Source organism: Oncorhynchus tshawytscha, linkage group LG28 (genome assembly GCF_018296145.1).
Source record: "Oncorhynchus tshawytscha isolate Ot180627B linkage group LG28, Otsh_v2.0, whole genome shotgun sequence".
Taxonomy (NCBI): domain Eukaryota; kingdom Metazoa; phylum Chordata; class Actinopteri; order Salmoniformes; family Salmonidae; genus Oncorhynchus; species Oncorhynchus tshawytscha.
In genome coordinates this window covers 4,493,277-4,519,969 of record NC_056456.1, presented here as the reverse complement: position 1 = coordinate 4,519,969, position 26,693 = coordinate 4,493,277, and the positions used below count along the sequence as shown (strand labels likewise).

Genomic DNA, 26,693 nt, shown 5'->3' with positions numbered 1-26,693 from the left:
ACAAGAGATGCTTGGAGCGCCCTTGTGAAAATGCTGGGGTGTGATTGGTGGACGAAGCGGTGCGCTTGACAAGCGAAGGGGCTGGGTAGCAGCAGCAGCGGACTCGAGGTAAGAAAGGAAGGAGAAAAACCAATCGAAGCAGGATCGCCGTGACAGCTACGCTTTTTAAACAACATAGAAACAAATCCAGTGTTTTCAGACCATGTCTTTTTAGACGAAGGTGCGCTTTAAATTGCATTTGGGAGCGTGTTGGTTAATTATGCCTGAGAATTATCGCTCCCCACCTATCCCGCCTGTGCTGTTTGACCCGGGGGTGTATTCATTAGGCCGTGTGTTGCAAAACGTTTTGCTACACAAACGCTGTTGACTTTTGTTTTGTTCTTAAACGAAAGTTGTAGTTCAGTGGTGTCTCGCTTCAAACATAAATACGTGGCTGGAAGAAATTGTAACGCAGCGGAATTCACGCCACTTGAGAGCATGGAATAGTCAGTCAAACAGATTGTACGTGCCGTTGAAGAGCGTTCGGAGCCGCTCCTGTTGCTAAACGTTTTGCGATAGAATCGACGTAATGAATACACCCTCGACCAGCCGCTCTCCTGTCGGCTGGCTATCATCTGAATCTGTTAGTGGCTTTGGGTGTCTGACTACTTACTCTTCGTGGTATGTAGCTACCAGCTAACATGGGCTGCTAGCTAGCTAGATAGATAGCAAATGTCTCTGAGACATAGCTTGTTTTATAACATAGGACAAGAACAGCTTGGGGTGAAGTAGCTAGCTAGTTATCTAGCAGTTAGCTAGCTAATTTGCTGGGTTTGAACCCCACCCATAGCTGCAGTGCCTAGCTTCATAGCTAGCTAGGTAGTTATATATTGTAAATATGTGTTTATTGGAACCCTTCCGTACAAGTAAGACTTAGCTCATCCGTTGTTTAGGTGATACGCATAGTTTATTTGCTGCTAAATTGTTGCCGTCATTGTCACCAGCAGTGCATCTGGCATGATCTGCATGCAGCTTGGTTGTTCTTTTTCTCTTCAGAATGGCCTGTTCTGTTGATTGACAGATATCTAACCATGTTCTTTGTTGACCGCACCAAGGTCTATTTAAAAGCAGAATGATGTAACGTTAGCATCCGTATGTTTTGAGCAACCACTTGCTTGGACACCCTGTCAATAATGCAGGTTGCAGTGTAACACCAAGATAGCTAGTTAGCCTATGTCAATAGTCATGCTAACACCCCATCATAATAAATGAAAATGGAACCTTTTATTTAACTAGGCAAGTCAGTAAAGAACAAATTCTTATTTACAATGACGGCCTACCGAGGAACAGTACCGTGTTCAGGGGCAGAACGAACCCCTTTCGGTTACTGGCCCAATGCTCTAGCCACTAGGCTACCTGCCGCCCCAAATTAAATGAACATCAAAGCAATTCTAGTCCATAATGTGTTACTGTTTGTTACTACTTAATTAACAGCACCGCTGTGTGAGTGATTGGATTAACTCTCTACTGCAGACTTTGTACTGACACTGTCCTGCTGTTACAGTAGCCAGAGAGTTGGGGCTTGATTCCATTAGGCACAATTGAGGCTTTTGTCATTTTGTCCACATTAAGTAGGTGCGCAGATAAGTACCTATATTTCCTGTGCGTGTTTGCAGGAAGGAATGGAAATTAATTATGCTAGACTTCTTGAAAGCCTATTCAAAAAGAAATGTCAGTTGTAACAATTGTTGGCCGAGCAAAAATATTGGGAACAAAAAAATAATTGGTTGAACAGTGTGGCAATAAAGTGACATCGTTACATTAGAAATGAATTGTTTACCAGACAGCTGGGTCAGATGAAAATATCTGTTTTTCATGGATATAGTATCTTCAACCTAGCTTCCTTTTCCTTTGAAAACCGGATGTGGGGACCTGTTCAGAGGTTTCTTTATGCCCGCTACGTTAGGTTAACCAGACAGATACTAGGCTGCCTTTCTAGGATCACCAAGAGAGCCTCCGTTTGTGGTTTGTATCCTCACTCTGAGTTTTGTTGCTGGTCTATGTGTGTGTGGGTGTGTGTCAGCCCGCCGTCACCATGACAGCAGAGGAGATCATCAATGTGAAGGAGGTGGAGATCATCAAGGTGATCCTAGACTTCCTCAACTCCAGGAAACTTCACATCAGCATGCTGGCCCTGGAGAAAGAGAGCGGAGTCATCAATGGACTCTATTCTGACGACATGCTGTTCCTCAGGTACACCTGGGTCGTATTCAATAGGCACCAACAAAAACAAAACACAAGATTAAAACAGGGAGGGACTACATGGATTTATCCAACAAGGAACTTTTCAGTTGCAAAATGTTTTGCTACGGTGTGCCCTAGTGAATATGACCCTGACATTACTGTTTGGGTCTTACTACATGGCTAGGTTTGGAATGACAAAGGTCTGGCTCGCCCATAGCATATCAGGACACCTCCATAAGTGTTTGCTGCAATACAACAGTTGACAGACTAATTAGACAAGATTCCTGCTGTTCAGCATTTTCATCAACTTCATGCAGGTTATTTTTCGGTCGCATATGAATAGATCACTGGTTGCTAAACTAATGCTGAAACACTAGCAATGTTCAGAAAGTGTAGCATCATTTTCTTTGTTTTTCCAATAATGATCTAGACCTCTTCTATGCTGGATTGGAGTGGACATTTGAATGTCAGCCAGCAGTGTAGACCTCTTCTATGCTGGATTGGAGTGGACATTTGAATGTCAGCCAGCAGTGTAGACCTCTTTGTCATTCCACTCAGTTTGGTGTGTGAAATGCCTGATGGGATTGGAGTTGGACCCGTTTCACACAGAGGGCCCCACTGTTACCTGGTGACCATTCACTGCCTGTCTTTCATCTGCCAATAAAAAAACAATCTGTTCTGCTACCGTAAGACGCGGCATAGCAGGGAAGTCGAATAGAGAACCCTTTGTTTGCTTTGGTTCTGTTGTTCTGAAATTATCTGGTTAGTGTGAATAGGCTCAGAGCACGTAATGGGTGTCGCGATACCCGTTAGTATCATGGCAAGGAAAGAAACACAGATTTAACCTCTTTAGGAAAACAGCCTTAATTTTGGAAACAAACATCAATATGTTGTCATCCAGAGTCACATGCATTTATTTTCCAGGCTATAGCACACAATATGCAGCAGGCTTTTAAAGGACCAAAGAGTTTGGTCTGCTTTGTGTTTTTATTTTTGCCATGGAAAAAACATTGCGATGCTGGTATCACCCCGGCCTGTAACTGACTTGTTTGTGCATTGTTTATCTCTGTCCAGACAGCTGGTGTTGGATGGGCAGTGGGACGAGGTGCTCCAGTTCATTCAGCCGTTGGAGTGCATGGACACGTTTGACAGGAAAAGGTGATACAACACATTGATACAACACTAAATTCTGTGGTCAGAAATGAATGTACGTAGTCTGACTATGCCTGACCATTTCTGCAGTTAGCAATGCTATTATTGCCTTGTCAAACAACACGTTAGGAAACTGACACCCAGGCTAGAATGTTCAGGCAGATCCTGGGCTTGAATTACTTTACTGACACATGCATATACTGTAGGATGAGACAACCCAGCACTGGGGCTTTATTATATTGTTGTGTGCTGTCATAGGTTCCGTTACATCGTCCTGAAGCAGAAGTTTCTGGAGGCCCTGTGTGTGAACAACGCCATGTCTGCTGAGGACGAGCCACAGCATGTGAGTCAACAGACAAAGAATAGCCCCCCCCACCCCACACACACACACACACTTTGTTCTAGTGTCTGTCTCTGCCCTCACATTTTCCATCTCCCTGTCTTTGTTTGTCTGTTTCCTTTCCTCTGTCTTCTTCTGAATGAGCAAACAAATGAGCAATGAATCCTGAAACAGTCCCTCTTTATCTTTCCATCTAATTATTTTCTATTTCTCGCTGCTTCTTTTTCTCCTAGCCCACACACATTCATCGAGCTTTCTCTCCCCTTCCTATATTAGCTTAGTCACAGACAGTGTAGATGTGAATCCAGCTTGTGTAGCCTGGCTGGATTAGTCTGGGCTCCTCAAGCCAGCTGTGTCTGTGTGTATAAGTGTGTTAGGTTGTCAGCCCAGCTCTTCATGAGTTAGTGTGTAACTGTGTGTGACATATGAGTCAGATTTAGGTCTAGGTTAGATCTCGTGAACATCTCGTTTGCACAATGATTGAAAGCAGTTCAAAGCAACACGGACATTATCTTATTTCTGAAGTTTCTCCTTGGACATGATAGAGATCTAAGCCCTTCTACCCTGACATTTAGAATCCAAGGTTGGGTTGCACCAACATGGTTTAAATTAATCTAGGTTTTAAAGTGAAAATTCAATTTAGATTAAGGAAGGATTTAATTGAACTAGGATTAATTTAAAACTAGGTTTAACATTTGGGGCAACAAGATTAATAGATAAACCTTGATTTAACCCAGTTTAAGAGATAATCCATGTTGGTGCAACCCAACCTAAGCCTTAGAGAGATTAATAGATAAACCTTGATTTAACCCAGTTTAAGAGATAATCCATGTTGGTGCAACCCAACCTAAACCTTAGAGAGATTAATAGATAAACCTTGATTTAACCCAGTTTAAGAGATAATCCATGTTGGTGCAACCCAACCTAAGCCTTAGAGAGCGATAACAGGTAGCTGCTTTTCTACAGGATCTACAGACATTCTGGGTTTATATGTTCAAAACATAATTTTTCATCCCCCCTCTGTCTCTGAGGGAATGTTGAGTCTGGAGGGAATGGGAATGGTAGCGCTATATTGCCTCTAAAAATGAATAAATATGATAAAAGCCCATTTTTTAAAATTGCAAACCTTCTAGACTGTATCAAAGTCCTGCTACGTGTGAGCTTAACATGAGGGAATCTGATGTGGCCCAAAATCCACTCTTTCTTTCTCTCTCTCCCCCTCTACCGCTTTCTCCTCTCTTCATCCCTCTCTCCCTCAGTTGGAGTTCACCATGCAGGAGGCAGTGAAGTGTCTTCATGCTCTGGAGGAGGTCTGTCCCTCTAAAGATGACTACAGCAAGCTATGTCTGCTCCTCACCCTGCCTCGTCTCACCAACCACGCTGAGTTCAAGGCATGACACATTTTTATATTTATGGCATACTATATCGTCTTATAATATTATATATAATTATTATTATATGGCATCTGACCTCATGATTCGTACTGTTATTCTAGCACAGTGATTTATTCTACGACTTACTTTTAAGAAGGTTTGGTAACAGGTTACTGAAAGCAGGTATCAAAAGGAATGGAACACTAGTCACTTTAATCATGTTCACATACTGCTTTACTCATCTCATATGTATATACTGTATTCTATACTATTCTATTGTATCTTAGTCACTTAATAATGTTCACATACTGCTTTACTCATCTCATATGTATATACTGTATTCTATACTATTCTACTGTATCTTAGTCACTTAATAATGTTCACATACTGCTTTACTCATCTCATATGTATATACTGTATTCTATACTATTCTACTGTATCTTAGTCACTTAATAATGTTCACATACTGCTTTACTCATCTCATATGTATATACTGTATTCTATACTATTCTACTGTATCTTAGTCACTTAATAATGTTCACATACTGCTTTACTCATCTCATATGTATATACTGTATTCTATACTATTCTACTGTATCTTAGTCACTTAATAATGTTCACATACTGCTTTACTCATCTCATATGTATATACTGTATTCTATACTATTCTACTGTATCTTAGTCACTTAATAATGTTCACATACTGCATTACTCCTCTCATATGTGTATACTGTATTCTATACTATTCTACTGTATCTCAGTCACTTAATAATGTTCACATACTGCATTACTCATCTCATATGTGTATACTGTATTCTATACTATTCTACTGTATCTCAGTCACTTAATAATGTTCACATACTGCATTACTCATCTCATATGTGTATACTGTATTCTATTGTATCACATTCACTTAATAATGTTTACATATCTGGCATTACTCATCTCATATATATATATATATATATATATATACTGTATTCTATACTATTCTATTGTATCACATTCACTTAATAATGTTTACATATCTGGCATTACTCATCTCATATGTACAGTGGGGAGAACAAGTATTTGGTACACTGCCGATTTTGCAGGTTTTCCTACTTATAAAGCATGTAGAGGTCTGTAATTTTTATCATGGTTACACATCAACTGAGAGACGGAATCTAAAACAAAAATCCAGAAAATCACATTGTATGATTAAGTAATTAATTTGCATTTTATTGCATGACATAAGTATTTGATACATCAGAGAAGTAGAACTTAATATTTGGTACAGAAACCTTTGTTTGCAATTACAGAGATCATACATTTCCTGTAGTTCTTGACCAGGTTTGCACACACTGCAGCAGGGATTTTGGCCCACTCCTCCATACAGACCTTCTTCAGATCCTTCAGGTTTCGGGGCTGTCGCTGGGCAATACGAACGTTCAGCTCCCTCCAAAGATTTTCTATTGGGTTCAGGTCTGGAGACTGGCTAGGCCACTCCAGGACCTTGAGAGGCTTCTTACGGAGCCACTGCTTAGTTGCCCTGGCTGTGTGTTTCGGGTCGTTGTCATGCTGGAAGACCCAGCCATCTTCAATGCTCTTACTGAGGGAAGGAGGTTGTTGGCCAAGATCTCGCGATACATGGCCCCATCCATCCTCCCCTCAATACGGTGCAGTCGTCCTGTCCCCTTTGCAGAAAAGCATCCCCAAAGAATGATGTTTCCACCTCCATGCTTCACGGTTGGGATGGTGTTCTTGAGGTTGTACTCATCCTTCTTCTTCCTCCAAACACGGCGAGTGGAGTTTAGACCAAAAAAACTATACTTTTGTCTCATCAGACCACATGACCTTCTCCCATTCCTCCTCTGGATCATCCAGATAGTCATTGGCAAACTTCAGATGGGCCTGGACATGCGCTGGCTTGAGCAGGGGGACCTTGCGTGCGCTGCAGTATTTTAATCCATGACGGCGTAGTGTGTTACTAATGGTTTTCTTTGAGACTGTGGTCCCAGCCCTCTTTAGGTCATTGACCAGGTCCTGCCATGTAGTTCTGGGCTGATCCCTCACCTTCCTCATGATCATTGATGCCACACTAGGTGAGATCTTGCATGCAGCCCCAGACCGAGGGTGATTGAACGTCATCTTGAACTTCTTCCATTTTCTAATAACTGCGCCAACAGTTGTTGCATTCTCACCAAACTGTTTGCCTATTGTCCTGTAGCCCATCCCAGCCTTGTGCAGGTCTACAATTTTATCCCTGATGTCCTTACACAGCTCCCTGGTCTTTGCCATTGTGGAGAGGTTGGAGTGTGTGGACAGGTGTCTTTTATACAGGTAACGAGTTCAAATAGGTGCAGTTAATACAGGTAATGAATGGAGAACAGGAGGGATTCTCAAAGAAAAACTAACAGGTCATACATTGTGATTTTTAAGTAATTAATTTGCATTTTATTGCATGACATAAGTATTTTATCACCTACCAACCAGTAAGAATTCCGGCTCTCACAGACCTGTTAGTTTTTCTTTAAGAAGCCCTCCTGTTCAAGAACTACAGGAAACGTATGATCTCTGTAATTGTAAACAAAGGTTTCTGTACCAAATATTAAGTTCTGCTTTTCTGATGTATCAAATACTTATGTCATGCAATAAAATGCAAATTAATTTTCTTGATTTTTGTTTTAGATTCCGTCTCTCACAGTTGATGTGTACCTATGATAAAAATGACAGACCTCTACATGCTTTGTCAGTAGGAAAACCTGCAAAATCGGCAGTGTATCAAATACTTGTATATACGGTATTCTACACTATTCTACGGTATCTTAGTCACTTAATAATGTTTACATATCTGGCATTACTCATCTCATATGTATATTCTGTATTCTATACTATTCTACTGTATCTTAGTCCGTTCCGCTCTGACATCGCTCGTCCATATGTATATACTGTATTCTCTACTATTCTACTGTATCTTAGTCCGTTCCGCTCTGACATCGCTCGTCCATATGTATATACTGTATTCTCTACTATTCTACTGTATCTTAGTCCGTTCCACTCTGACATCGCTCGTCCATATGTATATACTGTATTCTATACTATTCTACTGTATCTTAGTCCGTTCCACTCTGACATCGTATCTTAGTCCGTTCCATATGTATATATATACTGTATTCTATACTATTCTACTGTATCTTTCTCTAGTCTTAGTCGTTCCACTCTGACATCGCTCTGTATTCTATACTATTCTACTGTATCTTAGTCCATATGTATATGTATATACTGTATTCTATACTATTCTACTGTATCTTAGTCCGTTCCACTCTGACATCGCTCGTCCATATGTATATATTCTGTATTCTCTACTATTCTACTGTATCTTAGTCCGTTCCACTCTGACATCGCTCGTCCATATGTATATTCTCTATTCTCTACTATTCTACTGTATCTTAGTCCGTTCCATATGTATATACTGTATTCTATACTATTCTACTGTATCTTAGTCCGTTCCACTCTGACATCGCTCGTCCATATGTATATACTCTATTCTCTACTATTCTACTGTATCTTAGTCCGTTCCACTCTGACATATGTATATTCTCTATTCTCTACTATTCTACTGTATCTTAGTCCGTTCCACTCTGACATCGCTCGTCCATATGTATATACTGTATTCTATACTATTCTACTGTATCTTAGTCCGTTCCACTCTGACATCGCTCGTCCATATGTATATACTGTATTCTCTATTCTACTGTCTAGTCTTCCACTCTGACATATATGTATATACTGTATTCTATACTATTCTACTGTATCTTAGTCCGTTCCACTCTGACATCGCTCGTCCATATGTATATACTGTATTCTGTATTCTACTACTATATGTATATACTATTCTGTATCTTAGTCCGTTCCACTCTGACATCACTCGTCCATATGTATATACGTCCATATGTATATACTGTATTCTCTACTATTCTACTGTATCTTAGTCCGTTCCACTCTGACATCGCTCGTCCATATGTATATTCTCTATTCTATACTATTCTACTGTATCTTAGTCCGTTCCACTCTGACATCGCTCGTCCATATGTATATTCTCTATTCTATACTATTCTACTGTATCTTAGTCCGTTCCACTCTGACATCGCTCGTCCATATGTATATTCTCTATTCTATACTATTCTACTGTATCTTAGTCCGTTCCACTCTGACATCGCTCGTCCATATGTATATACTGTATTCTCTACTTAGATTTGTGTATTGGGTTTATGTTGTGTAATTTGTTAGATATTCCTTGTTAGATATTACTGCACTGTCGGAGCTAAAAGCACAAGCATTTCGCCACACCCGCAATACATCTGCTAATCACGTGTACGTGACCAATAAACTTTGATTTGAAAAGGCATTATTACATTGTTCATTGTTCTAAGCATGTATGAGCCCTTGTGGTTTATTATTCTCTCATAATGTTTGGGTTTTAGCTAAATGACTAAACAGTATAATGTTTCCCCTCCAGGACTGGAACCCCAGCACGGCGCGGGTGCACTGTTTTGAAGAGGCGTGCACCATGGTGGCAGAGTTCATCCCTGCAGACAGGAAGCTGAGCGAAGCTGGGTTCAGGGCCTCAGGGAACCGCCTCTTCCAGCTCCTCATTAAAGGAGTTCTGTATGAGTGCTGCGTCGAGTTCTGCCAGGTACTTACAAAGTACCTATACCATTCTATCGATCACTTGATATTACTGTTTTAGTTTAATATGATGTTATGATTTCATTGCTTGCTTGATTTATATTAATTAACCATTGATTCATGCCATGCTTGATTGGCTGATAGATTGATGGATTGACTACCTCTGTCTCCAGAGCAAGGCGACAGGCGAGGAGATTACGGAGGGCGAGGTGCTCCTGGGGGTGGACATGCTGTGTGGGAACGGCTGTGACGACCTGGACCTGTCCTTACTGTCCTGGATGCAGAACCTGTCCCACAGCGTCTTCTCCTGCGCCTTCGAGCAGAAGCTGCTCCAGATCCACGTGGACCGCCTGGTCAAGCCCGCCAAGGCCGGCTACGCAGACCTCCTCACCCCGCTAATCAGCAAGCTGTCCCCCTACCCCTCCTCGCCCCTCCGCCGCCCCCAGTCCGCCGATGCCTACATGTCCCGCTCCCTGAACCCGGCCCTGGACGGGCTGTCCTATGGTCTGTCTGGCCAGGAGAAGAGGGGCCCAGGGGGGGACATGGCGGGGGGGAAGGGGGTGTCCCCCATGTCTCATTCCTTCGCTAACTACCACACGGGGGGCCAGAGTCTGAGCAGGAGTCTGATGCTGGAGAGCTCCGACTGCCACAGCATCTTTGAGGAGTCGCCTGAGAGGTGAGAGGAGGATGGGTTGGATTCATGTAGCGCTTTTCAATATGGAGGTGTAAAAGAGTTTTCCATTGTAAGTGGGGAATTTAACTCATCTACCATTAATGTGGAGTACCCACCTGGGTGATGCGCTCTACCTAGTCATTTTCCCCTCTAGAATAATCCCCAACCATTGGCTAAGTAGGCCAAGTAATTACATGAATTAACCTGTTTGATTTAGCCTAGACACTGGAGTAGACTGTTGATTAGCCTGCGTGGTAGAAAACACTTGAGACTCTACTGTTGAAGGAGAAGCTCAGTGATTATCTTGAAGTTTTCTACTGCTCAATAACACCCACTTATGTGGACGCCGTGACACTAGGGCGTAGCTGAGTGACAGTAGGGATGATCTGAGTTGTGTCTGGTACATCTGTTTGTACTCTGCAACCCTCTCTCTGCACTTGCATTTCACTGCACCGTTTACACCTGCTGTATCCTGTGCTTGTGATGAATACACTTGGATTTGATTTTATGTCTTGCTAACTTCATTGCTGTGATTGGTGTTGGCAAGAAAGCACAAACAGATGTGGGGCACAAATCAAATGTTATTTGTCACATGCGGGGGCAGTGCAAATAGTCTGGGTAGCCATTTGATTAGATGTTCAGGAGTCTTATTGCTTGAGGGTAGAAGCTGTTTAGAATCTTCTTGGTCCTAGACTTGGCGCTCCGGTACTGCTTACCATGCGGTAGCAGAGAGAACAGTCTATGACTAGGATGGCTGGAGTCTTTGACAATTTTTAGGGCCTTCCTCTGACACCGCCTGGTATAGAGGTCCTGGATGGCAAAAAGCTTGGCCCCAGTTATGTACTGGGAGGTACGCACTACACTCTGTAGTGCCTTGCGGTCGGAGGCCGAGCAGTTGCCATACCAGGCAGTGATGCATCCCGTCAGGATGCTCTCGATGGTGCAGCTGTAAAACCTTTTAAGGATCTGAGGACCCATGACAAATCTTTTCAGTCTCCTGAAGGGGAATAGGTTTTGTTGTGCCCTCTTCAGGACTGTCTTGGTGTGTTTGGACCATGTTAGTTTTTTGGTGATGTGGTCGCCAAGGAACTTGAAGCTCTCAACCTGCTCCACTACAGCCCAGTCGATGAGAATGGGGGTGTGCTCGTTTTTTTTTTCTGTAGTCCACAATCATCTCCTTTGTCTTGATCACGTTGATGGAGAGGTTGTTGTCCTGGCCCCACACAGCCAGGTCTCTGACCTCCTCCCAATGGCTGTCTTGTTGGTGATCAGGCCTACCACTGTTGTGTCATCGGCAAACTTAATGATGGTGTTGGAGTTGTGCCTGGCCGTGCAGTCATGGGTGAACAGGGAGTACAGGAGGGGACTGAGCACACACCCCTGAGGGGCCCCTGTGTTGTGGATCAGCGTGGCAGATGTGTTGTTACCTATCCATACCACCTGGGGGCGGCCCGTCAGGAAGTCAAGGATCCAGTTGCAGAGGGAGGTGTTTAGTCCCAGGGTCCTTAGCTTATTGATGACCTTTGAGGGCACTATGGTGTTGAACGCTGAGCTGTAGTCAATGAATAGCATTCCTCACATAGGTGTTCCTTTTGTCCAGGTGGGAAAGGGCAGAGTGGAGTGCAATAGAGATTGCATCATCTGTGGATCTGTTGGGGCGGTATGCACATTTGAGTGGGTCTTGCACCACTAGGAGCACCGCCTCTGGATGAGCGTTTTCCTGTTTGCTTATGGCGGTATACAGCTCATTGAGTGCGGTTTTAGTGGTGGTATGTAGACAGCTACGAAAAATACAGATAAACTCTCTAGGTAGATAGTGTGGTCTACAGCTTATCATGATATACTCTACCTCAGGTGAGCAAAACCTCGAGACTTCCTTAAAATCGTGCACCAGCTGTTGTTTACAAATATACATAGACCGTCACCCCTTGTCTTACCAGAGGCTAGTCTATAGAGCAGAAGTTAATCTCTCTGGTTCTTCTTCCTAGCTCCAGGACGGACACGCCCGTGGATAAGATGATGAGTTCGGGCACCCTGCGCCCTGACTCTGCCCCTGGAGAGGACGCCCCGTCACCAGGCTCTACAGAGAGGAACGAGGTAAAACACCTGATGGAGGAAGATGAGATGTAACCACGTCTGTCTTGCAAAATATACAGATTTCTAGAAAATACATTTGAAGTCAGAAGTTTACATACACTTAGGTTGGAGTCATTAAGACTTGTTTTTCAACCCCTCCACAAATTTCTTGTTAACAAACTATAGTTTTGGCAAGTTGGTTAAGACATCTACTTTGTGCATGACACAAGTAATTTTTTCCAACAATTGTTTACAGACAGATTATTTCACTTATAATTCACGGTATCACAATTCTAATGGGTCAGAAGTTTACATACACTAAGTTGACTGTGCCTTTAAACAGCTTGGAAAATTCCAGAAAATGATGTCATGGCTTTAGAAGCTTCTGATAGGCTAATTGACATCATTTGAGTCAATTGGAAGTGTACCTGTGGATGTATTTCAAGGCCTACCTTCAAACTCAGGCCTCTTTGCTTGACATCATGGGAAAATCAAAAGAAATCAGCCAAAACCCCAGAAAAAGAATTGTAGACCTCCACAAGTCTGGTTCATCCTTGGGAGCAATTTCCAAACGCCTGAAGGTACCACGTTAATCTGTACAAACAATAGTACGCAAGTATAAACACCATGGGACCACGCAGCCGTTATACCGCTCAGGAAGGCAACGCTTTCTGTCTCCTAGAGATGAACGTACTTTGGTGCGAAAAGTGCAAATCAATCCCAGAACAAGAGCAAAGGACCTTTGGAAGATGCTGGGGGAAACGGGTACAGATGTATCTATATCCACAGTAAAACGAGACCTATATCGACATAACCTGAAAGGCCGCTCAGCAAGGAAGAAACCACTGCTCCAAAACCACCATAAAAAAAGCCAGCCTACGGTTTGCAACTGCACATAGGGACAAAGATCGTACTTTCTGGAGAAATGTCCTCTGGTCTGATGAAACAAAAATAGAACTGTTTGGCCATAATGACCATCGTTATGTTTGGAGGAAAAAGGGGGAGGCTTGCAAGCCGAAGAACACCATCCCAACCGTGAAGCACGGTGGTGGCAGCATCATGTTGTGGGGGGTGCTTTGCTGCAGGAGGGACTGGTGCACTTCACAAAATAGATGGCATCATGAGGGAGGAAAATTATGTAGATATATTGAAGCAACATCTCAAGACATCAATCAGGAAGTTAAAGCTTGGTCGCAAATGGGTCTTCCAAATGGACAATGACCCCAAGCATACTTCTAAAGTTGTGGCAAAATGGCTTAAGGACAACAAAGTCAAGGTATTGGAGTGGCCATCACAAAGCCCTGACCTCAATTCTATCCTATGGGCAGAACTGAAAAAGCGTGTGCGAGCAAGGAGGCCTACAAACCTGACTCAGTTACCCCAGCTCTGTCAGGAGGAATGGGCCAGAATTCACCCAATTTATTGTGGGAAGCTTGTGGAAGGCTACCCAAAACATTTGACCCAAGTTAAACAATTTAAAGGCAATGCCAAATACTAATTGAGTGTATGTAAACTTCTGACCCACTGGGAATGTGATGAAAGAAATAAAAGCTGAAATAAATATTTCTCTCTACTATTATTCTGACATTTCACATTCTTAAAATAAAGTGGTGATCCTAACTGACCTAAGACAAGGAATCTTTACTAGGATTAAATGTCAGGAATTGTGAAACTGAGTTTAAATGTATTTGGCTAAAGTGTATGATATCTTGCACTTACAGTTGAAGTCGGATGAGATGGAAACCATTTTTACCCAGTTCCAACAAACTCTGGAGTCATCTTCTCTGCTGATGTGTATGGATTGGGGTTGTGGATTGTGGAGAGGATTACTTTCAAAGATGGTGGCCTTCTCCCTCAGTCTAAATATAGGCCGGACTTAGAGTTGAATGTGTGTGGTGTTTATGAGACTCACTGAGTCATCGACCTTCTGGGGCTTACAGGGCCTGAATTACAGCCAAGAGACATGTCACCTGCCCTCTGTCTCTCTCTCGCTCTCTGTCTCTCTCTGTGTCTGTCTCTCTCTCTCTGTCTCTCTTTTCCTCTGCATCTCCCTTGTCTTTGGCATGCTGGCCCCTGGTCAGTGTGTAAGTTAATGCCTATCAGAGGGCACAGTAAGGGAAGTTGCCTTTGACACACCGTCTTTTCCCCTCTCTCTGAAGTTACAGAGGGAAGGGGTGTGGGGTCAGTGCTGGCTTTGAATGTGAATGGCAGTATGTAAGAAGTTGGCTGTACTTCAAACTATTTCTGAATTTGGTATATTTTAGTATGGCGTGTGTGTGTGACTACTGAGAAGTTGGAAGGGTTTTACCAGCAGTGTGTGTCGGTGTATTTACAGTGCGTTCAGAAAGTATTCAGACCCCTTGACTTTTTTCCACATGTTGCTAATTTACAGCCTTATTCTTAAATGGATTACAAAAAAATACTCAGCAATCTACACACAATACCACATAATGACAAAGTGAAAACAGGTTGTATGTGTGACGTTATGTTCACTGTGTGTCTCTTACCACCTCAGCTACATGACTCGACAGAGAAGTTTGAGGAGTTTTACCGCCAGCGTCTGAGAGTGCAGCAGCACCTGGAACAGAAGCAGCAGCAGAGACAACTCTACCAGCAGATGCTTCTGGAGGGAGGGGTACAACACAGTGACCAGCCAGCCCCCGGGACAGACGCCATGCAGCACAGCCTCACTGAGACGTTCCTCAACAGGTTAGAGATTGGAATGTGGACACACACACACCCTGACACACAGCACAGGACTTCAGGTCCTCAACAGGTCAGTTCACCCATCACTGCACAGCACAAAGTCTGAAACCAACATAACAAACATGAGGTTGCCTTGATTTTCTGTGGTTTGATGAGTTGCCATTTCGTCCCAAACCTTGTAATGACTCTCCTGTTGGACTGCTCTATCTGGCAGACCACATTCTGTCAGATGTTAAATTATGTCATGTAGTTAGTACTTCCTTCATGTGATGAATGGAATTAGGGTTGTTGCTAAACATATTGATTAAATCAAGCACGATTGCCTCAGCCATTTGCAAAAAAACTAAACTTGTCCGATTTTAGAAGACACAGACCCCTCCTTGTACAGCCCATGGCTTCGACCTAACACGAGGCAATGGAAAGACACGTGTTAAATCCCCAAAATTCAGGACAGTCTGGGTTCAGCGTGATCCCAAAATATGGGAACATTTTGAATCTAGTTAAAGTAGGAAAGGACAAAGAAAGGTCCCAAGAGAACTGTGGAGACACTAAGGATGTCATTATGCCCTGACCTTATGAATAATGCAGGGGGGGGTTAGATAGGGGGAGATCAAAAGGGCTTTGTCCTACTGATGCACACCGCAGTCTAGAAGGGAGAGCATTAGTGATGGGTCGCTCGCGAACAAACAGATATTTTTGGTGATCGCCTGGAACAGAACCACATCTGTGAAGGCACCTTTCATGAGGCTCCCTGATTTGCATACTGCTTCTTGAGCTCCAAACAGCGGTGATCTGTAGATCAGTTCTAAAATCATGAAGGTGGTTATTCCTCACTGCAGGAGCAATGGGAAGAGGTGAGAGCCTCATTCTGTTCCACGCAAAATGTTTGCGGCGTGTTTAAAATTCAAATAAAGAGCGTCCTTTGTTGCAAGAGATGTAATTTCGTGAGGGACAATGTATTTGAACTCAGGTATACAATCTGACATAATGGTTGGCAACCTTTTTCTGCTTACATTATAAATGTGATATTTTTCTTTTTTATTAGCTACTGAGCGAAGAGCTGTTTCGGAGCCAAATGAACAGCTCATTTAGATGAGCGGAGCCAAAAGATTTGGACTGCCAATCACTGGAGAGCATGGCCTGACCCTATGATGTCATCTCCACTATCGTGAAACCACAGTTCAATGAGAGAATCTAGCCTCAGCCTGGATGGTTCAAAGTCTGGATGTGACTGTTGTATTGTCCTGTTGGACAAAACTGCTGACTAATGCTTAGAGACACACGACTTGACATACTGGTGTTTTTCTCAGTAACGGGTTGTGAAGGGGGACGTTGGTTTGTGTGTGTTGGGGGGAGGTGCTGATGGTGGTGGTGTTGCGGGTTGGTGATGATTAATGATTGGGTGTATAGTGGAGCCTGGTACCCCAGATGGAGCAGGGTGTGCCTAGGGTTTGGGCTGGGGAGGCTGGAGTGGTGGAAGCCACAAGGGACCCCTCATTGTCACCCCCCCGCCGCCTGCTGCTCCTCTCTGTTCTTTATGAATGGTCTTTAATGTCCTGAGCACCAGCTGCTCCTGTGGTAGCTGCTCCGTGTGTCTCTGGAGCAGAGCCAGACTCCGACTGTCATAATCCAACATATTTATAATGTCCTGAGCACCAGCTGCTCCTGTGGTACCTGCTCTGTGTGTCTCTGGAGCATAGCCAGACTCCGACTGTCATAATCCAACATATTTAACCTACTGACACTATTAAAAAGACAGAGGTGTGTCTGTCTCTGTCCTGTCCTGTGTATTAACCTGTGTGTTCTGTCTACCCAGGTCTATTCAGAAGCTGGAGGAGTTGAACGTTGGGATGGAGAGTCTAGAGGAGGATGTCCAGTCTCTGGCCCAGCAGTGCAATGGTACCGGCCCCTCTCCCGAGAACAACAATATCGGTGACCCCGTAGGCTTGACCCCTGACCCCGCTGTGATCCTGACCCCCGAGCAGGGCCAGCCCCATGGAGGAGGGGTGGTCAGCAGCACCCCACAACGCACCGCAGCGGGTCGGGGGGTACACCCACCGAACGAATCCCCAGTGGTCTGCCAGAGGTGAGCTACGGGTGGGTGTTTGTGTCACACACATATGTCTGTGTGGCAGGTTTGTATACATTTTGTTTGTCTTTATGTACATACACGGAGTAATGTACTAATGTGTTGTATCTGTGTGTGGTCTAGTCCTCAAGTAGCCGGACAGCCTTCCGCATTAGACGACTCACCAGGAGCCCTAACCCGAAGTAAGGAGGTAGGTTCCTATCCCCTTCTCTTTCGTCCGTACACACACAGTCTGTCTATCCTTAGTAGAACTCTTTAGGAGTGAGAGGCATTGGGGCGGCAGGTGTCCTAGTGGTTAGAGCGTTGGGCCAGTAACCGAAAGGTTGCTGGATCGAATCCCCGAGCTGACAGGGTAAAAGTCTGTCGTTCTGCCCCTGAACAAGGCAGTTAACTCACTGTTCCCGGTAGGCCGTTATTGTAGAATAAGAATTTGTTCTTAACTGACTTGCCTAGCTAAATACATCAAATAAAAAAAATTGTATCAATTCAGTGTATCCACTGAGGTCATGCACAGTAATCCTAGATTATGCACTGTGATGAGGGGAGATTGAATCCATCAGATTATAGTTACACCAGCAGCGATGAAGAGTGTTCCAGTTTGACATGAGCTGTTGGCTCTATTTCAGAATAATGGCATAAAGATCAACCCAGATTACACTGGTAATTATGTTAAACCCATTGCCACTGTACATGAGCTGTTGGCTCTATTTCAGAATAATGGCATAAAGATCAACCCAGATTACACTGGTAATTATGTTAAACCCATTGCCACTGTACATGAGCTGTTGGCTCTATTTCAGAATAATGGCATAAAGATCAACCCAGATTACACTGGTAATTATGTTAAACCCATTGCCACTGTACATGAGCTGTTGGCTCTATTTCAGAATAATGGCATAAAGATCAACCCAGATTACACTGGTAATTATGTTAAACCCATTGCCACTGTACATGAGCTGTTGGCTCTATTTCAGAATAATGGCATAAAGATCAACCCAGATTACACTGGTAATTATGTTAAACCCATTGCCACTGTACATGAGCTGTTGGCTCTATTTCAGAATAATGGCATAAAGATCAACCCAGATTACACTGGTAATTATGTTAAACCCATTGCCACTGTACATGAGCTGTTGGCTCTATTTCAGAATAATGGCATAAAGATCAACCCAGATTACACTGGTAATTATGTTAAACCCATTGCCACTGTACATGAGCTGTTGGCTCTATTTCAGAATAATGGCATAAAGATCAACCCAGATTACACTGGTAATTATGTTAAACCCATTGCCACTGTACATGAGCTGTTGGCTCTATTTCAGAATAATGGCATAAAGATCAACCCAGATTACACTGGTAATTATGTTAAACCCATTGCCACTGTACATGAGCTGTTGGCTCTATTTCAGAATAATGGCATAAAGATCAACCCAGATTACACTGGTAATTATGTTAAACCCATTGCCACTGTACATGAGCTGTTGGCTCTATTTCAGAATAATGGCATAAAGATCAACCCAGATTACACTGGTAATTATGTTAAACCCATTGCCACTGTACATGAGCTGTTGGCTCTATTTCAGAATAATGGCATAAAGATCAACCCAGATTACACTGGTAATTATGTTAAACCCATTGCCACTGTACATGAGCTGTTGGCTCTATTTCAGAATAATGGCATAAAGATCAACCCAGATTACACTGGTAATTATGTTAAACCCATTGCCACTGTACATGAGCTGTTGGCTCTATTTCAGAATAATGGCATAAAGATCAACCCAGATTACACTGGTAATTATGTTAAACCCATTGCCACTGTACATGAGCTGTTGGCTCTATTTCAGAATAATGGCATAAAGATCAACCCAGATTACACTGGTAATTATGTTAAACCCATTGCCACTGTACATGAGCTGTTGGCTCTATTTCAGAATAATGGCATAAAGATCAACCCAGATTACACTGGTAATTATGTTAAACCCATTGCCACTGTACATGAGCTGTTGGCTCTATTTCAGAATAATGGCATAAAGATCAACCCAGATTACACTGGTAATTATGTTAAACCCATTGCCACTGTACATGAGCTGTTGGCTCTATTTCAGAATAATGGCATAAAGATCAACCCAGATTACACTGGTAATTATGTTAAACCCATTGCCACTGTACATGAGCTGTTGGCTCTATTTCAGAATAATGGCATAAAGATCAACCCAGATTACACTGGTAATTATGTTAAACCCATTGCCACTGTACATGAGCTGTTGGCTCTATTTCAGAATAATGGCATAAAGATCAACCCAGATTACACTGGTAATTATGTTAAACCCATTGCCACTGTACATGAGCTGTTGGCTCTATTTCAGAATAATGGCATAGAAGATCAACCCAGATTACACTGGTAATTATGTTAAACCCATTGCCACTGTACATGAGCTGTTGGCTCTATTTCAGAATAATGGCACAGAAGATCAACCCAGATTACACTGGTAATTAGGTTATTGCCACTGTATATGTGCGGGCAGTTCTGTGTGTGTGAAAGACACTTTTTTTTTTACAATGTTTATTTAACTAGGCAAGTCATTTCAGAACAAATTTTTATTTACAATGACAGCTTACACCGGCCAAACCCGGACGACTCTGGGCCCGCCCTATGGGACTCCCAATCACGTCCGGATGTGATACAGCCTGGACCTTCTTAACTCTGCTGACGGGCTAAAAAGCACTTGCCCGAATGTTTGTTTGTGTGTGTTGCAGGGGGACAACGGGGACAAGCCCAAGGCCCTGTTTGTAGCTGTGAACACCTTGGAGGACACTCAGGCAGTGCGCGCTGTAGCCTTCCACCCCACGGGGGCGCTATACGCTGTGGGCTCCAACTCTAAGACGCTACGCGTGTGTGCCTACCCAGATGCACCGCTGGACACCAGGTGACACACACACACACCGCCTAATAACTAATCATTCCTGAAATTGTTGATATCTACTGTTTAATTCCTTTGCTAGGTATTCTGCTGTAATGAGACTTTATCTCTCTCTCTCACTCGCCCCCTTTCCTTCCCTCAGTGGGGTGTCGGGTATGACCAAGCAGCCGGAGGTTCGCTTTAAGAGGAATAAGCACCATAAAGGTTCTATCTACTGTGTGGCCTGGAGTCACTGTGGAAAGCTACTAGCCACCGGCTCCAATGACAAATACGTCAAAGTCCTGCCCTTCAGTGCCGAGACCTGCAACGCCACAGGTAAACTCAATGCACAGTTTCAAATCCGTTAGAAATCCTTTCCATTCAAAGGAATCTATAACATTTAAATCCACTCTATACTCGGGTTGGGATCAATTCAGTTTAAATCCTTAAATGTAATTCATCTCCTGAAATGACTGAATTCAATTGGAATTGACTCAATATACACCTGACAATGAAAGTTCCAGTTGTCTTGATTTCAGTTGGGTACACGCTCTTTCCGTTAAAGTTTGAGTCTCTCTCTCAGGTCCAGACCTGGAGTTCAGTATGCACGACGGTACCATCAGAGACCTGGCGTTCATGGAGGGACCAGAGAGTGGAGGGGCCATCCTGATCAGCGCCGGAGCCGGAGACTGTAACATCTACACCACTGACTGTCAGAGAGGACAGGGCCTGCACGCTCTCAGCGGACACACAGGTACACACGCTCATTTTTACATTCCACTCATGTTCTACTTAGTTAGTCATCGTTATTCCTATATGGAAAATAAAGGCTTCCATGAGAGAGAGAGACTGATGGTCCGTGTGTTTATCCTCAGGTCACGTTCTGTCTCTGTATACGTGGGGAGGGTGGATGATAGCGTCAGGCTCTCAGGACAAGACTGTGAGGTTCTGGGACCTGAGGATACCCACTTGTGTTAGAGTGGTGGGCACTGCCTTCCATGGATCAGGTTTGTACTGCTACCCTACACACCAAGAAACAGACCCACACACATTTACGAGACCTACTTATTAGTCTTTCTCCCTCTTCCCCTCTGTCTAATATTCTCTTTTTCTTTTCTTCTCTCCCCCTCTCAGGCAGTCCCGTTGCCTCGGTAGCGGTTGACCCTAGCGGTCGTCTCCTAGCGACGGGACAGGAGGACAGCGGCTGTATGCTCTATGACATCAGAGGGGGACGCGTTGTGCAGACGTACCGGCCCCACTCCAGCGACGTGCGCTCCGTTAGGTTCTCCCCCGGGGCACACTACCTGCTCACTGGTTCCTACGACACCAAGGTCATGATCAGCAACCTGCAAGGTAAGGAAGACATCTAGGGAAGATCTCAATTCGCGTCCTTACTCCTCCTCGTTTCCTTCTCAATGCCCATTAGAGGAGAAGGTCACAGGGATGGGACCGCTGGCTTTTTCACCCAATGGGTTTTGAGAAGGGGACAAAAAGAGGGCACGTAGGCTATTGAGTTCTTCCCCTTGTCTCTGATGGGTGTGTTCTTCAACTGTGTAACTGCGCGTTAGCAGTCTTACCAAAGCACAAAGAAGCTAGTGAAGTATTTATTTGTTTAAGCTGCTATCAATGACTTGGACTCAGACGTCCAAGCATATGTTATTTGGGCCCTTTGTACTCACAATATATTGAAATGTGTGTTTGTCTCTGTAGGTGACTTGACGAAGCCGTTGCCCCTGACTCTGGTAGGGGAGCACGGTGACAAGGTGATCCAGTGCAGGTGGCATACACACGACCTGTCCTTCCTCTCCTCCTCCGCTGACCGTACCGTCACACTCTGGACACACAACCCCTAACAGACACACACTCACGCAACACAACCCCTAACATGCACATAGCTTGTGAACACACAGAAATATAGACACACAAACACAACCCCTAAGTCACATATAGTGGACATGCATAACCTGTAATACACAACCTAGACACACACATGCACCCTTTTCCTGACACTCTTTTTCCTCTTGCAGCAAACAGGACAGTTTGTCCCGCTGTACATTTGGTTGTGTGGCTGTCTGTGGGTATCTTTTAGCTGTATTTAGGTTTGATTTCGTATCTTGCTCATCTCCCCTCAACATCACTGCTTCTGTGAACAACTCTCACTTTAGCAAATGCATCCCCTAGTTGTGTGTGTGTGTGTGTGTGTGTGTGTGTGTGAGTGAGTGTGTGTGTGTGTGAGTGAAATGGAGAGAGTGAAAAAGTGCACCAACTGACCCTTCCCTTCGCTCTATCACGCCATTCCTCCACTCGCCCATGACTCTTCACATATTCATCTACAAATGATACATCTACTCCATGTTTTGAATAAGGAGAGGGATGTTTTGCTACAGTGCATTGTTTCATATGGTGTCTTGAGTTATCCAGTCTCCCAATACAGAAACCCATGTGGGTCCCTCTCCATTTCAGGTCAAACCCATGTGGGTCCCTCTCCATTTCAGGTCAAACCCATGTGGGTCCCTCTCCATTTCAGGTCAAACCCATGTGGGTCCCTCTCCATTTCAGGTCAAAAAGTTAAGTTATCTGTGAGATCTTTTCAAGAACAAATTGACATTCCTAATTAGTTTGCACAGTCAGTGTTTTTGTTACAGCGTGTGTTACTATGCTGCTATTATTTGAGAAGAAACCAAGGCAACGATGTTGCGATCTAAACTGCTGACAATATGTCAGTGTGTGACTCAGTACATCAGGTCCTCCTTGCCGGAGTTGAATCTGTTGCATAGGTCGATCAATTAGCTATCGGTTGCTTAGCTGTTGTCAATACTACTACTGTGGGAGTTTCCGATGCCTAACGTTACTGTGCAAGTCTGCCCACCGTATTTCTGCTTTAGGCTTTGTAAATATCGGAGTCAAAAATGTGTACGTTTTTAATGCTGAATCAGTGTTTGGTGCAAAATGCTGTCTTCAGACAGTTGTTGTGGTGTTTCTTGCTATGGCTTGCCTGCAAATAGGAAAAATAAAAGTTGTTTTATATCGACTTGGAAGGGAATAACAGATCTACTTGTTGGCTTGGCCAGCTTCAGCGTGCGGTTAAGCAACACTCCCTATGTAGTGTAGCTTTGCTTTCATCTGCAATGTTACTGGTTGCTACCTAGATGGCAGGCTCTGCCTATTTCGAAAGGGAGTGGCTTGTGCACAATATCTTCTAAAACGATCAACCGTATTAAGGGTGTTTTGCGTTTCTTACTTTCATTTTCTGTATTTTGCACTTTGTCACTAGACACACCATTTAATACGGTTTTGTTTGATTTAGCAAAATGCAGGCTTGAGTTTTAGGCTTTGTTCTTTGTACAGTTTCTCATTTTAAATTAAAAGGCCAAACTAATAAATAGATGTATTTATTTATCTTTTATTATTTTAAAATGTTCTTGTAATATAGGCATCCTGTTCTGTTGATATGAAATTAGATAGTGGTTCTGGTATGTAGCTTTTCTAAACCTTGTTTTAAGTGACTAAGAGAAATTAATAGAGCTTATTGAAGTGTGATCGCTGCTGTGGTATCTAAATAAAATCCTCTTTGACATTTCATACTGAACTTGTGTGGTCTGTGATGTCCTTCGATATACAGTGAAATCATGATATCATAAACTCAGCAAAAAAAGAAACGTCCCTTTTTCAGGACTCTGTCTTTTTAAAGATAATTTGTAAAAATCCAAATAACTTCACAGATCTTAATTGAAAAGGGTTTAAACACTGTTTCCCATGTTTGTTCAATGAACCATAAACAAATAGAGAACATACACCTGTGGAACGGTCGTTAAGACACTAACAGCTTACAGACTGTAGGCAATTAAGGTCATAGTTATGAAAACTTAGGACACTAAAGGGGCCTTTCTACTGACTCTGAAAAACACCAAAAGAAAGATGCCCAGGGTCCCTGCTCATCTGCGAGAGCGTTCCTTAGGCATGCTGCAAGGACGTATGAGAACCTCTGAGGACTGCAGATGTGGCCAGGGCAATAAATTGCCATAAATTGCCAGGGCAATAAAAAGACAGCTACAGGGAGACAGGATGGACAGTTGATCGTCCTCCCAGTGGCAGACCACGTGTTACAACACCTGCACAGGATTGGTACATCCGAACATCACACCTGCGGGACAGGTACAGGATGGCAACAACAACTGCCCGAGTTACACCAGGAATGCACAACTCCATCAGTGCTCAGACTGTCCGCAATAGGCTGAGAGAGGCAGGACTGCGGGCTTGTAGGCCTGTTGTAAGGCAGGTCTTCACCGGCAACAACGTCGCCTATGGGCACAAACCCACCGTTGCCAGACCAGACAGGACTGGCAAAAAGTGCTCTTCACTGACAAGTCACGGTTTTGTCTCACCAGGGGTGATGGTCGGATTCTCGTTTATCGTCGAAGGAATGAGCGTTACACCGAGGCCAGAAATGTCCGGGAACTTGCAGGTGCCTTGGTGGAAGAGCGGGGTAACATCTCACAGCAAGAACTGGCAAATCTGGTGCAGTCCATGAGGAGGAGATGCACTGCAGTACTTAGTATCTGGTGTGGCCACCAGCTGCATTGACTGTTACTTTTGATTTTGACCCCCGCTTTGTTCAGGGACACATTGTCATTCTGTTCTGGAACTTGTTCAGTTTGTCTCATTTGCTGAATCTTGTTATGTTCATACAAATATGTACACATGTTAAGTTTGCTGGAAATAAACACAGTTGACAGTGAGGACGTTTCTTTTTTTGCTGAGTTGATAATGTGCAATGGCATTTTGATGCAAATAAAGCCTTTAAGTCCGGGAAATATCCAGGGCTGGATGTTATACCAGTTGAGATATACCAAACCTTATGTGATGTACTCAGAGGACTGTTATTAGCATGTTTTAACCACTCCTATGAAAATGGTAGATACTCAACAAGAAGGTCTAATTTAATTATTACTAAAACAGGATACATGGGGTAAATAAAGATCCAGACCATTTAAAAAATTTGAGGCCCAGTGTTGTGATGCAAAAATATTTTTTTAAATACATAGCGCAAAGAAATGAAAAGGTATTGTCTGATATTATTCATCTTAATCAGTTTTTCTTTTTACATGGAAGATGCATTGGAGATAATATAAGACAAGTATTGGAACTAATAGAACACTAAGGGAAACCAGGCCTGGTAGTCATAGCTGACTTTGAAAAGGCATAAAGTATGATAAGAATTTATATATAAATGCCTGGGATGTTTCCATTTTGGAGAATATCTTATACAATGTGTTATGTGTAGTAACCCCAGGTGTAAAATATTAAATAGTGGCTACTTCTCAGAAAGTATTAAACTGTCAAGAGGAGTAAAACAAGGTTGTCCACTGTCGGCATATCTATTTATTGTAGCCATTGAAATGTTAGCTATTAAAATCAGATCCAACTATAATATCAAGGGGCTAGAAATCCGTGGCTTAAAAACAAAGGTGTCATTGTACACTGATGATTCATGTTTTCTTTTAAGACCACAATTAGTCTCTTCACGGCCTCATAGAGGATTTAGATACTTTTTCTATCCTCTCTTGATTAAAACCAAATTATGATAAGTGTGCTATATTACGTATTGGATCACTAAAAAGACAATTTTTACATTACCATGTACTTTACCAATAACATGGTCTGACGGTGATGTGGACATACTCAATATATACAGTTGAAGTAGGAAGTTTACATACACTTAGGTTAGAGTGATTAAGACTGTGCCTTTAAACAGATTGGAAAATTCCAGAAAATGATGTCATGGCTTTAGAATAATGGACCACGCAGTCGTCATACCGCTCAGGAAGGAGGCGCATTCTGTCTTCTAGAGATGAACGTATTTTGGTGTGAAAAGTGCAAATCAATCCCAGAACAACAGCAAAGGACCCTGTGAAGATGCTGGAGGAAGCAGGTACAAGGTATCTATATCTACAGTAAAACGAGTCCTATATCGACATAACCTGAAAGGCCGCTCAGCAAGGAAGAAACCACCGCTCCAAAACCGCCATAAAAAAGCCAGACTATGGTTTGCAACTGCAAATGGGTACAAAGATCGTACTTTTTGGTGAAATATCCTCTGGTCTGATGAAACAAAAATAGAACTGTTTGGCCAGAATGACCATCGTTATGTTTGGAGGAAAAAGGGGGATGCTTGCAAGCCGAAGAACACCATCCCAACTGTGAAGCACGGAGGTGGCAGCATCATGTTGTGGGGGTGCTTTGCTGCAGGAGGGACTGGTGCACTTCACAAAATAAATGGCATCATGAGGCAGGAAAATTATGTGGATATAATGAAGCAGCATCTCAAGACATCAGTCAGGAAGTTAAAGCTTGGTCGCAAATGGGTCTTCCAAATGGACAATGAACCCAAGCATACTTCCAAAGTTGTGGCAAAATGGCTTAAGGTAAACAAAGTCAAGGTATTGGAGTGGCCATCACAAAGCCCTGACCTCAATCCTATAGAAAATGT

The 26,693-nt window shown here is 43.2% G+C and overlaps 1 protein-coding gene across 6 annotated transcripts; it reads left to right on the top strand.

Annotated features, from left to right (window-relative positions):
• wdr47a (WD repeat domain 47a) lies at positions 1-23,785 on the top strand. 6 transcript variants are annotated; one of them, XR_006080178.1, is made up of 18 exons: positions 66-220; positions 2,063-2,232; positions 3,298-3,381; positions 3,634-3,718; positions 4,975-5,106; positions 9,590-9,766; positions 9,933-10,435; positions 12,421-12,529; positions 15,024-15,217; positions 17,031-17,300; positions 17,427-17,493; positions 20,061-20,230; positions 20,367-20,539; positions 20,787-20,957; positions 21,079-21,210; positions 21,338-21,556; positions 21,914-22,666; positions 22,763-23,785. XR_006080178.1 is itself a non-coding variant. In XM_042307860.1 (17 exons), exons 2-17 carry the CDS (start codon positions 2,075-2,077, stop codon positions 22,054-22,056), a joined length of 2,787 nt encoding a protein of 928 aa, XP_042163794.1. In that variant the 5' UTR covers positions 1-108; positions 2,063-2,074; the 3' UTR covers positions 22,057-23,785. The 6 variants fall into 6 exon arrangements, 3 of the variants coding, with proteins under 3 accessions (XP_042163794.1, XP_042163793.1, XP_024246659.2); XR_006080177.1 differs by having other exon boundaries at positions 21,914-22,698; XR_006080176.1 differs by having other exon boundaries at positions 21,914-22,730.
• The last annotated feature ends 2,908 nt before the right edge of the window (positions 23,786-26,693 follow it).